Source organism: Verruconis gallopava, assembly GCF_000836295.1.
Source record: "Verruconis gallopava strain CBS 43764 unplaced genomic scaffold supercont1.3, whole genome shotgun sequence".
Lineage (NCBI taxonomy): Eukaryota > Fungi > Ascomycota > Dothideomycetes > Venturiales > Sympoventuriaceae > Verruconis > Verruconis gallopava.
The window spans coordinates 231,495-245,084 of record NW_015622139.1 but is presented as its reverse complement, the minus strand read 5'-3'; the positions used below and the strand labels follow the sequence as shown (position 1 = coordinate 245,084).

The following is a 13,590-nucleotide window of genomic DNA, read 5'->3' as shown; positions in this document are numbered from 1 at the left end:
ACATCGTCGTACACAGGGTTATGCCACATGTGACTGGAATTAAAAGAATAGCATGTTCGCATTAAGCATAATAGGCCTTCCCACAATACGGAGCACTACTGATGTATCATGCGTAACATAGAACCATCGGCTGGTAGTTCCGTGTCTCAAAGAGTATTTTGTTACACAGTCATTCGCAACGAATAAACATCAGCAGTGCGTGTGGATATGCAGGGCCTCCAGCAGTTCTTTCTGATGTGCGGACTAGAATAATTCAAAGGAGTAACGTGTTCATGTCTGTGGCTTCCCATTGACATGTTCCTCTACTTCCTTTGCCCAGAAGAGTTTCCAGTCCACTGTTTTGCCGGTAGTCCTTGCCTGTTCGGCTGCAAACACCGCTATATGACTTCTGACAACTTCTTCTAGACTGCAGCCAAGGTGCTTCTTCTGCGCCTCCTCCGCTTCAAGATTGCCATCCATGACATCCTTTACAGCGTTCAGAAAATTTTGCACCAAGCCATCGTCACCGCCACCGTGCCCGTCAACTTTTCGCTCAGGCCGATGTACAGAAGTTGTATCCGTCGCAAATTCATGCACTTGGATAGCATAGGAATCATAAATGATCTCGCCTTTTGTACCAAATATCCGACCGTATCGTTCACAGATCTGTTTTGTAGATGATATCATGTGGAGAACTGCCGACTTTGCGCCTCTGTCGTTCAAGCCGCCAAGGTCTCCAGCCAGCGATATCTCATTCGTTGCTTGAGAACCATCCTTGGCTATAGGATCGTCTTCCCAATTGATCGTGACGGTCTGATCATCGCAAACATCATTATCGGATTCCCAGACACATCGACCAAACCAATTCTTCTTTTTAACCTCTTCATCCGGTGTATCTGAATCATAGTCCTCGCTGAGCTTCTCCAACAGCCGAGCTCTTCCCACATCTTTGCCTTCCGTCCTAAACAGATCTTCAATCTCAGGAACAACAATTTTCACAGGCCAACCGAGGAGATTTTTCTCTAGATGTTTATCCACATACAATCTCTTTGCCGAATGAATACAGCTATTTTCGATAGGGCATCTTAGACAGTTTGTCGCATTTCCCGCTGCCTTGGGTTTTCTAGCCTTACGAAACTGGTTCAATTTGCCTGTGCTTGCAAGTGAGCTTGGTAAATGAGGAGGCTCAGATGAACCAGGGGCGGGAGAGCATAACATCCAAAGCAAGAAGTCGATATCATGACAGGATTTTGTAAGTAAAGATGGCGCAGAAGTATCCGAGCGACGCCAATTACCTCTGTTTCAAACGATCAACTTAAAATTCTCGTCAATATCGAGAAGTCATACGAGTGACTAACCTGACATATGAATGCGTAAAGTGCCACCAGCCGACTGGCTCTGTATGCTCAATCGATACTACATCTCCAACTACCTGATCCTCGCGAACCAACTTATGGAGCAATATGTTATGAGGAGAATACCGAAGAACATGGCAGATGCTGAAGATTGTCTTCTTCCCCAAAGTCTCCCATTCTCTTACAATGCTGCTGTATATTCCGATGCAGTCTTTGAGCGTAGTTGCCAACGGCTTTTCACACATGATATGCAAGCCAAGTGGTGCTAAAGCTTTGACAGCATGAATATGCATCTCGTCGAGGACACAAATAAAGGCAGCATCTGCTCCGAGAAACTCGTCATCGCCAGCTTTCAGATCTTCATCGATTATTCTTTGACGCCTCTTTTGCTCATATTGAATGTACTCCGGCCACGAATTAAATGCTTCGTACGGCCTTGCCTCGCGGTTGAATGGTCCCCATACGTACCTTCTTCCAAATTCATTGCGTACGAACTCAACAGGTTCGCAAACACCAACCACGATCCCTGTCCTAGAGTTTACCATAGCACGAGCATACGACTGGCCGCGTGAACCAGCACCAATTATGATCACCCTGGGTGCCTCTTTAGGTGGGGTTGGCATTGTGGCAGTCGAGGAGGCTACATCTTTATCCTCGACGATGTTGACATGCTTACCAGCGGTATCGCCATCCGCCACTAGTTGCTCCTTTAGCTTATTCCTCAAGGACGGAGCGACACGGCCTTCTTTCAACCGGTGAAGGAAAGACATATTGAACAGAATCCAGAACGGGACAACGGAAGCAATCCACCCGGCTTGTACACGCTTGACGACTTGCGGTGGGGAGAATTGCTTTTGTATCTTCCTCTTCGCACGGACAGGGTCAACTAAAACTTGCAAAGCATATCTGGGAGTTTTCTAGGCAGATGGGACCGGTGCACCTTTATCACGGCCGCTGAGACCGGTCAAAGAGGATGCAACAGAAGTCGGAACGCTGTTTTATCTCTCGTTCAGGCATAGTCAGCTGCCAAGCCCTCCCAATCCGGCGTCAACCCCTCAAGCGCCGTAACACAGAATTTGTCGGCATCTTTAGATACTGCAAGTTGGTCAAACATCGATTGTGAAAGTGCATCGTGCTGCTTGTAAGCGTCTAATTCATTGCATTGTTGTCAGTTCACAGCACGGGGTCGCTGTAGAATATTCCAGCCAAGGAACCACTTGAAAAACGACTTTGTTCTTGATCGGATAGACAGCTCTGTGCAAGCCGCTAGGCAATACCTTGTCGGGAAAATTGAACATTCAATTCATTTGGACCCATGTGCATCGCAACATCGAACAAAAAAAATCCTATTTACAGCAATCATCAGATGTGTGGATTGATAATCTGCTAAAGCCGGCCGCTGTTATACCATGATAAGCTCCACTGTGTTATCGAGCTCTTGAAGAGATGGCCATGCACTTTTCAATCACCTGAGTAGACAGTTCGACCCTCGTTCATGGTCCTGCAGTATGCATGTGGTTTATGAGTGTATGGAAAATTGCATTTGAACAATTGCTGGCACTGCAATAGCAAACTCGTAGACTTCACGTCCAGAATCTGTGGGACGAAGGGATTTGATGATCAAATTCGGATGTTATGATAACTTACCGCAGACTTGGTCTCCGCGAGCGGAAATGGCGCTCGGCAGCGCACGCTTGTCCTAGCCATGTCGTGAACATGAAGGCATCAGGATTCTGCACAGAACATCAGTCCAATTGAGCATTATTTTATTGCAATGTTTGTAGTATTTCCTCGCAGACCACTCAGCTCGCGTGTCCAATCTTAGACTTTTGCACAGAATCTTTGGACACCACTTTCGGTTGGGACGGAACCGGAACTTTCGAAGGCCAAGCAGTTTTCATGCCAGACAAACCTCTTACCATTGCGACATATGCAGCTGGAGCCTCGCTTGCTGCTATCACTCTCGTTTACGTCTTTGGTCCCACATTCCTTCTTGACGGCAACGAGAGTGCAAACATTAAGCCCAGCTCACGGAGACCTGCTGTCGGATTATTCAACCCCGCGAACGGTATGCATGTCTCTTCTATCTGGATTGAGACGGTTGCCTTGAGGATGCAGTAGCTGATATCATAGTGAAGATTGTTTTATCAATTCTGTTCTCCAAGCTCTTGCTGGTCTTCCACACCTCCGCAAATACCTTATTCGCGAAACGCATCGACGGAGGCTCGATGGGGAGGAGATATATAAGGTGACAGATGAGGATCTGGACTCTGGATTATCAGAGACCAAGTTATTGCGGTTACAGGGATTAAGAGCGGGCATTGTTACTCAAGCGCTGAAGGATATACTCGATAATCTCAATGAACGACCAATATACAAGAAGACTATCTCCGCACAGCCATTCGTGGTCGCTTTAGAAAAAGCTTTTCAAACAAGAATTAGCCGGCAGCAGCAAGACGCACAAGAATTCCTTCAGGTGGTCGCAGAGCGAATCTGCGACGAATATCACGCTGGTGCAAAGGCACGGAAACATGCTCAGGAATTGACTCTGGCTGATTTGCAGATTCATGGCAAAGATGCAGATAGCCAAAAGACAACAAAGTGCTTAGCAGATGCTGAAAATACTGTGGCAGAGTCAGAAAGGCCATCAGGATCGGAATCTCCATCAGACGATGACCAAGTTGCACAGACTCTAAAATATGTTAACCCTCAAGAAGAGGAAGACGGATTTCCACTAGAAGGCAAAATTGAGTCTCATATCGAGTGTCAGACGTGCGGATTCAAGCCCAAAAGCTCAATCTCGAACTTCGTTACACTTACCCTTCATGTCCCACAGAAGAATTCCACAACCCTAAATCAGTGCTTCGATGGGATGCTTAAAGTCGAAGTCATTGAAGGTTATAAGTGCGACAAATGTCGACTCGAACATGCCTTAGTGTTCAAAAAGGGACAGCTGCATTCGACGTTGGATTCCCCCATGCGACAAGACCTAGAGGCTGAAATTGAAAAAATTGAAAAGGCTATTGAAGACGACCCAGAGAAGCCGCCTGAGGGTGTCCAGCTTCCAGACTTGAAGTTTGCACCAAAAAGAACCATCAAAAAACATATGCGCATTGCCCACTTTCCCAAGGTCTTGGCTATTCACCTCTCCCGATCCATTTTTGAAACGCATTACTCGTCGAAGAACATGGCCAAAGTCTCTTTTCCGGAAATTTTACCTTTGGGAAGCATTGTCGACCAAAAAAGATATCGTTTGCTCTGCGTCGTTAGTCATAAGGGAGGGCACAATAGTGGTCATTACGAAACATTTCGACGACAGGTCACCACCACACCTTTCAGCACGCCGCATTCCTTTGGCGCTGAAGGAGCATATAGTCGTAGTGGAAGCCCTAGCCTCAGTACTGTTGCGAGTCCTCGTCTTACAGCAATCAATGGTAAGAAGCTAGCCGGCCTAAGTGGTAAATCACCGCTATCACCCAAGCCACAGACGGACTACGCTGTAGCACCCTCAGATCTATCGTCGCCTTTACATCCTAGCCCCTCAACCTCATCGCTTTCGTCTCGCTCTTCGTTCAGTTTATCTGGATCTCTGCGGCGGAAATCTCGACCGCCAACTTCTGCGCCGCGAGACTCGACTACTGCATTCACCGAATCGAACACAAATACCAAGCCCAATGAGGAACAAGTACCTTCTTTGAATTTCGATTCAGCGCCAGCAGCAAGAAAAAGCAGTGCATCGCATGCATCTCAGTCCACCAAAAAACGTAAAAAAAGTTCGAGTAACAACAGATGGTGGCGTATTAGTGATGAAAAGGTCAAGGAAAGCAAGACCAGCGAGGTATTGAGTCAACAAAAGGAAGTCTATCTACTGTTCTATGAGTTGATGGACGAAAGTGAAGAGGAATGATAAATGTGTGCTTGCACTGGTGGCAATTTATGTCCCTAGTGGGCCATGGTCTAACAAACTGTGAATAAACTTTTACTATCACCTAGAGATCCATAGAAAGATCCAAAACTGTTCGCAATGTCATGCCTCATTTGTTCAACTCCGAAGAGTGTTCACAGCGCAATAGCTAGCACACCGTTCCATTACCGTATTCGAAGGTATGCGTACCGTCAATGACAACGCAGCCATTTTATCTGGGAATGAAATGATAACAAATAACTGGACGTCGTAATGTCGCACTTTTTTTGGGCGCGTGCGAGTATGGATCCTGCTCGAACTATGTAACCAAGATGATGCCTTATCACTTGTTCCCATAATTTTGATACCTAGATAGTCGAATAGTATCTCAAAGTTTTCGAAGAATCAAATTTCCTTCAACCAGCCACTAGAACCGAACAAAGCCAAATATAGCTTGTGAACGGAATCCGCTGGATTCGCCTCTCCAGAATAGAAAAACGTTCCTTAAGGACAAGACCAGAATAGTGATATAGATTAGAGATATTGAAACAGATGAAGGAGCGATAAATGAAGTTCCTTATCCTATGTACTTATATCTAATAACTATCTGTCAACTATAGCTAGGGAATTTGGAAGTTTTCTTACTTTGCGTATCACAACTTCATAATGCTCTGCACGGTAGCTGCTTTAATAGGGATAGCTTCCCTCATGCAAGCATACATCAAGCACCTTGTACAGGGTGTCAATTACTTAGACTTAATGTAAAAAATTGTAACCGCTTTTGAGAACTTGTCTCCGCCATGGAAGCCAAAAGAAGTCTGGAGTATGCAGTAGAAGTCCATGTGCTTCGTCATTGCTACCTCATCGCCTAAGGCACTACCGCGGTTGATTTACAGTTAAATTGCGCAGACACGTGCATAACGTACTATTGGTTCCTTGCCATCCAGAGCAGCTTTGTTGCACGTCCTTTTTGATAGTTTGTCAGCTTTTGCGTTCCAATAGCTAACTCACTCACTCTCTTATTCAGTGACGGATGTCCGGAATGTATGCATGGTGTACTTTTAAGCCGTGCATCTGAATCTCATGTACAGGCCTTATGCCGAAATCGATTCTGACCAATAGCCAGACCGCAAGTAAATGAAGCTGTCGAAGAAAATAAATCGTCATGTCAACCTCTAGAACAAATGGAACTGTGGCTGCAGCCACCTTGATGGTTCAGTCGCCTCCTCCGTCTGGGACATCAACATTCGGGTTGTTGGGATGGGTCATACTGTCGATCGTCAAAGTTGTACCCAGCGTATTGCTTTCATTAATTACCTTGGCGACAATCACCATACCGACGTGGATCTACACGATACTATCATACAGTCTGACTGTGACAGTTAACTTCAGCACCATAGCGTTCATCGTTGTGGCGTTCGTGTCTACTCTGAGTTACTTCATCAGATACAGGTATCATACTTATGCACGGCTTCCTGCAGAACCTCCAAGGAAAGAACCTGAGGTTGAGTTATTCCCCGAGCAACAAGATGACGAAGCAAAGCCCGGGCTTTCGAATTATTTAGATGAATTCATGAGCGCAATCAAGGTCTTTGGCTACCTAGACCGCCATGTCTTCCATGAACTCACGCGTACGATGCACACGAGGAAGCTCGTCGCTGGCGAGACCCTATCGCTTGATGAAGAGAAAGGGTTCTGCATGGTTGTAGAAGGAAACGTGCAGGTCTTTGTTCATTCGAAGAATGCGGGGCCAGGGGATCGCTATGATGGCTCTGAAGATGAGGAGGCGCATAATGGAGAGGGCCACCAGGGGTATCAACTACTGTCCGAAGTCAAAAATGGTGCCCCTTTGTCTTCGCTCTTCAGCATCCTGTCGCTTTTTACTGAAGACGTCAAGCTCAAGCACACAGAAAAGCCAGATTCTGATTACTTCGGCCCTCAAACTCCTCAGAAACATCGCACAACCTCTGTCCACATTGACGGAAGCTTCGTGACACCTGACAGTTTGACGATTCTAGACAGTCCTTTGCGGATGGGTCAAGAACATCCAAATCCAGGCTCGCACCGTCAATCAGTGGCCAGCGCTACAAGCCCCACGGCAGGCGGTCGACTGCCTAAAGTTCCACCGCTTAGCCTTGATCTTAACATGCCTGAGACAAAGCATACTCAGCACGGAAATAACCACTCTCGAAGGGGTTCAGATCAGCCATCAGCACATCCTGACATCGTCGCCCGTGCAGCTGAAGATTCCACGATCGCCATCATTCCTGCAATTGCATTTCGCCGCCTAACGCGCATTTACCCAAAAGCTACTGCGCAGATCATTCAAGTCATCTTATCACGCTTCTATCGCGTCACCTTAGTAACCGGCCACCATTATTTGAGTCTCACGCACGAGATTTTAAAGACAGAAAGACTTATTGACAAATTTGCCCACTGTGACCTTCCTGGTTACCTTCGGGATGCCCCACTGGGGAGGCTCAAGGAAAAATTCGAACAAGAAAAAGAGCGAACGAAGCCTGAAGAAAGGTTAAAAGGAATAGCTTTGCATAATCCGGGCGCTGGTCGAAGACGACGCTCAAGCAGTACATTACGACGAGAAGCAACTTTGCAGGTTCGGCTCGCAGAAAGTCGATCTAGGAGATTGCATTCGCCTGATGCCTGGAAATCATCCGAACGCCGGACCTCACCTGAAGCAGAAAGGGGTGGAATAAGTGCAGGAGACCTCCTCACTGGCAGTACAGCACACCGAGCCTCATTCTCGCAGCCGTTACAAACTCCTGGTCCATCTTTGCGTCGATTAGTGCGATCTCCACTCGACAAAGGTCATTTTGATCCAAGGCCTAAGCAATTAGAGCGTCAGAATTCTGTCGACGAGGATGATCTTTTCAGACAAACAATTCTTGAAAATATGTGCAATGCAATTGGTCTAAGCAAGGATAACATGTTTACTGCACCAACACCAACGATCGAGCAATCACCAAGACTGGTTTCATTTGATTCTCGGCGAAATAAGGCTGTCTTTGGCAGTGCATTCCAGATGATAAGCGGTAATGACGTTTCAGTCGATGGCGATTCGGTGTCATTAGCGTCCGAGTCGAATTCTGCTTACGGACTTACTCCCACGCAGAATATTCTTGAGGATATGGTCAACGAGGTTGAAATTGTTTATTTCCAGAAAGGCTCTGTACTGGTTGAGCAAGAGGAGCGTCTCCCTGGTCTCTATTATGTACTCGACGGCTTCCTTGAAGTAAGCATGACGACAGAAGAGGAGGGCCAACAAGCCAACATTCTTGGGACTGCAGCATCTTCAGTAAGTCTTGATAGCCTAAAGGGTGCAGGTGGCAAACCAACGGAATTTTCGAGAAGACCAAACACAAATACTCGAAGCAGGAGCAGAGCCAATGTCAACACAAAGCGGCATAGACACACATTGACTCTCGTCAAACCAGGCGCTATTGCCGGATATTTACCAGCTGTTTCTTCCTACCGTTCATTTGTGGATATCACAGCTAAGAGCGATGTGGTTGTTGGATTCTTACCACGTGCATCCCTGGATCGTCTCGTCGACCGCTTCCCTATTATTCTTCTTACACTTGCAAAAAGACTCACTGCAGTTCTGGATCGTACAATTTTGCATATCGACTTTGCGCTTGAATATATACAGGTCAACGCCGGCCAAAAAATTTACAACCAGGGTGATCAAAGCGACTCGATTTTTATCATATTGAATGGGCGGCTTCGCGCCATACAGGAAAAGCCAGATAAGACTCTCAATGTGCTTGGGGAGTATGGTCAAGGTGACAGTGTGGGTGAGCTTGAGGTTTTGACCGAGACTACACGCCCTGGCTCCTTGCATGCAATTCGTGACACCGAGCTTGCGAAGCTTCCTAAGATGCTTTTCAACAGCCTAGCTCAGGAACATCCTGGGATCACCATGAAGATGTCACGAATCCTTGCGAAACGTATGCGGGTGTTGATGGAAAGCTCTCAACATATGCACAGTGAAAAATCACCCACAAATTTTGTTACGGGCAATCCATCCTCTACTGCAAATTTACGGACAATTTGCATTTTACCCGTTACCTCAGGAGTTCCTGTCGTCGAGTTCGCCAGCCGACTTACGAATGCGCTGACCCAAATTGGAACATCAGTTGCATCCTTGAATCAGTCCGCTATCCTTAACCACCTTGGCCGCCACGCATTCTCGAAAATGGGAAAGCTCAAGCTGCAACAATACCTCGCAGACCTCGAGGACAAATTTGGAATGGTGCTCTATGTCGCTGATACGAATGTACAATCGCCGTGGACGCAAACATGCATAGTTCAAAGCGACTGCATTCTGCTCGTTGCAGTAGCAGATGGTTCGACATCAGTTGGAGAATACGAGCGCTTACTGCTCACTACGAAAACTACCGCCAGACGAGAGCTCGTCCTAATTCATTCGGAGCGATTATGTCCTCCAGGTCTAACGAGGAAATGGTTACGCAACCGGGTCTGGATCAACGGTGGCCATCACCATGTACAAATGACCTTTAGAGCAGCTCCAGAACCTTTACATCCGCCAAGTGGTCGGAGGTTCGGTACGGCCATCAAGCAAAGAGTCCAGATCATACAGGCGGAAATACAGAAATATACGAGTCGAAAAGTACGCCAGACTCCGTTATACTCAGCTGAAACTCCATTTAAAAGCGATTTCCACCGACTAGCACGAAGATTGTGTGGAAAATCTGTCGGACTCGTGTTAGGAGGTGGCGGTGCTCGTGGAATCGCGCACGTTGGTGTCATACGAGCTCTGGAGGAAGCTGGCGTTCCAATTGATATGGTTGGCGGGACATCAATAGGGGCATTCGTCGGCGCACTTTATGCCTGGGACGCGGGCATTGTACCTATGTATGGTCGCACCAAACGCTTTGCAGGTCGAATGGGTAGCATTTGGCGGTTTGCTCTTGATTTAACGTATCCTTCGTAAGTTTCATCATTTGACAATTACCATTTAAGATGCATGCTAAATAGACTTTTACAGCGCCTCTTATACCACCGGCCACGAATTCAACCGCGGTATCTTCAAGACCTTTGGAGACTACCTCATTGAAGACTTTTGGCTTCCGTTCTACTGTAATACGACTAATATATCAAAATCTCGCGTTGAGTACCATACCAGTGGCTACGCTTGGCGCTATGTCCGAGCTTCGATGTCACTCGCGGGTCTTCTTCCACCACTCTGCGACGAAGGCTCAATGCTTCTTGATGGCGGCTATGTTGACAACCTTACGGTAATGCAAATGAAGTCCCTCGGTGCCGACGTTATCTTCGCCGTTGATGTCGGGTCCTTATACGACGACACTCCCCAGCAATACGGCGATTCGCTTTCGGGATTCTGGTCTGTTTGGAACCGATGGAACCCATTCTCCAGCACCCCGAATCCGCCCACCTTAGCAGAAATCCAGTCCCGTCTTGCGTATGTAAGCAGCGTCGATGCGCTTGAGCGCGCGAAGACAATGCCGGGGTGTCATTACTTGAGGCCGGCAATTGACCCCTTTGGCACGCTGGCTTTCAATCAGTTCGATGAGATTTACAAGGTCGGATATGACTACGGCGTAGAGTTTTGCAAAAATTTGAAGGAACAGGGAGTGTTACCAATGCTGAATACGGAGCTGGAAGATGGAAGCAAAGGAGATTTGAGACGAACCATGAGAGCAAGAAGAGCAAGCATCTAGATTAATGCTACAAGGTTATATAACTCATAGGTAGCCGCTGAGAAGGATATTTCATTCGATTTACTTTTCCCAGTCTCTGTTCTTTAGAAAGCGCTGCTTACTTACAGTATCCATGATCTTTGAGTGTGTTATACATTCCACAGCCTGTTTCTCAACGCCAGTTCCCTACTCATTCCCAGCTCAAGCGAATGCGAGCGAGCAATTTCATTCCAGCCACACCTTGAATCATGGATTAGTCAAACACGTTTCCATATGCGCGCAGCCATTTTGATCGATTCTCAATTGGAAAGATCCTACAACGCAAACTCCCCAATTCCGTTCGGACCCAATTCGTTGTAGTCCGTCCTCGTCATAAAGCACTTCGTCTGCGCTGCGTCGGTCACAAAGATGACACGGCATAAGACCTGGGCGCCTAGGAAGTAGGCCTCATTGTAGCCTACTTCCTTCCACTCTGGAAAATAATCGCCTACGCGAGCGTACTTAACGCTGGTGGGAGTTTGCCCGTGGCTGCTGTGCACATTGCCTGCTCCACCTGTGGAAGAACCTGGGCCACCTGGAGTTGATGTACCTAGGTGCTGTTGTTGTGCTATGGCGTGCGGATTAAGATGTTGTGTCGTGGCAGCAAGAAGAAGGGGATTTCCTCCACCCGATGGGCCTAGTGGAGGATGTGACGGTCCTTGTCCTGGCTGTGGGGTTTGAGCACCAGTCCCCATCGGAGTTGTCAGGTTTGAGGGAAGCTCGGACGTAAATATAGTAGCGGAAGAGGGAGATATGATATACCGGGATTGAATTGTGCTCAAAAGTGCTTCCCGGAAACCTTTGCTCGCGAATAAAATTAGCAAGCATCAAAAGAAAGTGGAAACGTAAACATACCGCGTATCTTAGCGCCATTGCCAACTACGATAAGATTGTCCCAGAGCTCGCTTCGTTTGGCCACTTCGTTAACAGAACTTATGGTCCTGTGGATGGTATCCGCTATTCTGTCCACGACACCACCACTGGCAGCTTGGAAACGTTCCACGCCAACTTCGATCTCTCGCCGAGGTGCCTTGGTGTGGATAAGTGACGATATGCCCGCTTTAGGAGCATCAGTGTCCATTGCATCGCCGGCTTGTTCTGCAGCAGCTTGTTTCTCGGCCTGTGTCTGCTTGGCTCCCTCGTCGACAGCGGCATGAGCACGCGCCATCTCGTCGGCGCTCATGTTCTTGTTTTTTATCGCGTCGAGGAACGCATAGTCCGAGTAGATGAATGAAGCGGTTACGCGATCACGATTAAGCATTTTGGCTGTTTTTGCTTGTTGTGCCTGCGCTGCTGCGTCCTGCTTCTGACCCTTCTTTATTGCTTGTTTCTCTGACTTTTCCTTCTCCTTTTGTGCGATAAAGTCTTTAGTGTTGCCCGTGCCAACGATCTTCGCAATGTCCAAAACGCCCTCATCCTCACCATTCTCTTTTTGCTCATCGCCAACTTGTGTTCCAGCTCCCGACCCAAGCGCTGGCTCACCCAGTACACCAACACCGTCCCTGTTCCCAGGTCCTAATCCTATTGCGCCAGTTGAGGCAGCAGCCGCTGGATTTGCGCTAGCAGTTTCTTGTTGCGCCGCCTCCGCTGTTCCAGGCAGCGGCACGCCGGGTGGTAGAATCTCGCAAATAGGACTCTTCTTCAGCTGCTCACACATCTCTCTAGTCCATTTCTTGTTCTTCAGCAGCTCGAACAGCCGCTCAGTAAAAGCATCTCCACCGCAATCCGGCACTGCTATTTGCCGTCCAGCAACATGTATGTTGTAGTCAACTATGGCAGTCACGTCCGCCTTCTCGTAGCCAATATCCACCACACATGCGTTTGGGGTGTTGCTATGCGCGTATAAGGAGCACAACGCGGCGTCGACGATGTTGAATGCTGGTGGTCTGAATTTTTCAAAGATATATTGCGTGATCTTTTGTTGATCCTTGACCGTCCAACAAGCTTGCCCCACCATACATATTGGCGTGTGTAGTCCTGGGCTCAGACGACTGTACACATACTCGAACAGGGCGAAGAAACAGCCCCAGTCCACTATCCTGCCCTGCTTTATAGGCCACACTGCACCCTCCTCGGTCTCCTGGTCCTCGTAGTACTCAGTCTCGTTGCTCTGTGCGCCATTTGCATCTGCGTCTTCTTGTTTGGCACCATTTGCTGCACTTGGCTCTCTTTCACGGACTTTAAATGGCTCCCACTTGTCTGGCTGTTCACCTCTAAACATGCGGGACCGGATGCGCAATTGGGCCGGCGTGAGCGATTCTGGGATACCAAGCTGTGCGAGGGTCGTCTGCGATCCTGGCGCAAAGATCTGGATCAGTCAGTAGCCGCACATTTCACGAGGCAGCACCTGGTAAGAAATGCTTGAGACCTCTGCACATGTGCATATTCACACAAACGCGAGAGTTCGTCGTCTTGAGGCTCGCATGACTGACTCACCAGAATCTGATCATCCTTGAACAACGGCATGGCACCCAATCCTAGATGCAGCTGCGATCGCTGCAATACACGAAATGACTATCGACAGGCTCCGCTGTTTGCGCGCACACTCTCACGGTCGCTACTGACCTCTGTTCAAGTTACTGCCAGGGAAAGCGCGAGGCGCGACAGGCTCGAT

The 13,590-nt window shown here is 47.9% G+C and overlaps 4 protein-coding genes across 4 annotated transcripts; 2 read left to right on the top strand and 2 right to left on the bottom strand.

Annotated features, from left to right (window-relative positions):
* Nucleotides 1-49: 49 nt before the first annotated feature.
* On the bottom strand, nt 50-2,333 carry PV09_01024 (uncharacterized protein). Its single transcript, XM_016353858.1, has 2 exons — nt 1,338-2,333; nt 50-1,276 (listed from the first exon to the last, which is right to left on the bottom strand). Exons 1-2 carry the CDS (start codon nt 2,102-2,104, stop codon nt 271-273), a joined length of 1,773 nt encoding a protein of 590 aa, XP_016217953.1. The 5' UTR covers nt 2,105-2,333; the 3' UTR covers nt 50-270.
* A 712-nt stretch (nt 2,334-3,045) lies between these two features.
* PV09_01023 (uncharacterized protein) lies at nt 3,046-5,397 on the top strand. Its single transcript, XM_016353857.1, has 2 exons — nt 3,046-3,402; nt 3,473-5,397. Exons 1-2 carry the CDS (start codon nt 3,234-3,236, stop codon nt 5,239-5,241), a joined length of 1,938 nt encoding a protein of 645 aa, XP_016217952.1. The 5' UTR covers nt 3,046-3,233; the 3' UTR covers nt 5,242-5,397.
* A 786-nt stretch (nt 5,398-6,183) lies between these two features.
* On the top strand, nt 6,184-11,070 carry PV09_01022 (uncharacterized protein). The gene is made up of 2 exons (XM_016353856.1): nt 6,184-10,206; nt 10,265-11,070. Exons 1-2 carry the CDS (start codon nt 6,404-6,406, stop codon nt 10,956-10,958), a joined length of 4,497 nt encoding a protein of 1,498 aa, XP_016217951.1. The 5' UTR covers nt 6,184-6,403; the 3' UTR covers nt 10,959-11,070.
* PV09_01021 (uncharacterized protein) lies at nt 10,937-13,528 on the bottom strand. Its single transcript, XM_016353855.1, has 3 exons — nt 13,413-13,528; nt 11,832-13,284; nt 10,937-11,775 (listed from the first exon to the last, which is right to left on the bottom strand). The coding sequence occupies exons 1-3, from the start codon at nt 13,440-13,442 to the stop codon at nt 11,252-11,254; spliced, it is 2,007 nt and encodes a 668-aa protein (XP_016217950.1). The 5' UTR covers nt 13,443-13,528; the 3' UTR covers nt 10,937-11,251.
* Between the last annotated feature and the right edge of the window lie 62 nt (nt 13,529-13,590).

Bases quoted from the DNA above. Each gene is read 5' to 3' on its own strand.
- PV09_01024 (XM_016353858.1), bottom strand. From the start codon at position 2,104: ATGTCTTTCCTTCACCGGTTGAAAGAAGGCCGTGTCGCTCCGTCCTTG. The intron at 1,277-1,337 runs GTTAGTCACTCG...CGTTTGAAACAG, and splicing joins TTTACGCATTCATATGTCAG to AGGTAATTGGCGTCGCTCGG.
- PV09_01023 (XM_016353857.1), top strand. From the start codon at position 3,234: ATGCCAGACAAACCTCTTACCATTGCGACATATGCAGCTGGAGCCTCG. The intron at 3,403-3,472 runs GTATGCATGTCT...ATCATAGTGAAG, and splicing joins ATTATTCAACCCCGCGAACG to ATTGTTTTATCAATTCTGTT.
- PV09_01022 (XM_016353856.1), top strand. From the start codon at position 6,404: ATGTCAACCTCTAGAACAAATGGAACTGTGGCTGCAGCCACCTTGATG. The intron at 10,207-10,264 runs GTAAGTTTCATC...AGACTTTTACAG, and splicing joins CTTGATTTAACGTATCCTTC to CGCCTCTTATACCACCGGCC.
- PV09_01021 (XM_016353855.1), bottom strand. From the start codon at position 13,442: ATGCCGTTGTTCAAGGATGATCAGATTCTG. The intron at 13,285-13,412 runs GTGAGTCAGTCA...TGACTGATCCAG, and splicing joins TCAAGGATGATCAGATTCTG to ATCTTTGCGCCAGGATCGCA. The intron at 11,776-11,831 runs GTATGTTTACGT...TCGCGAGCAAAG, and splicing joins CAATGGCGCTAAGATACGCG to GTTTCCGGGAAGCACTTTTG.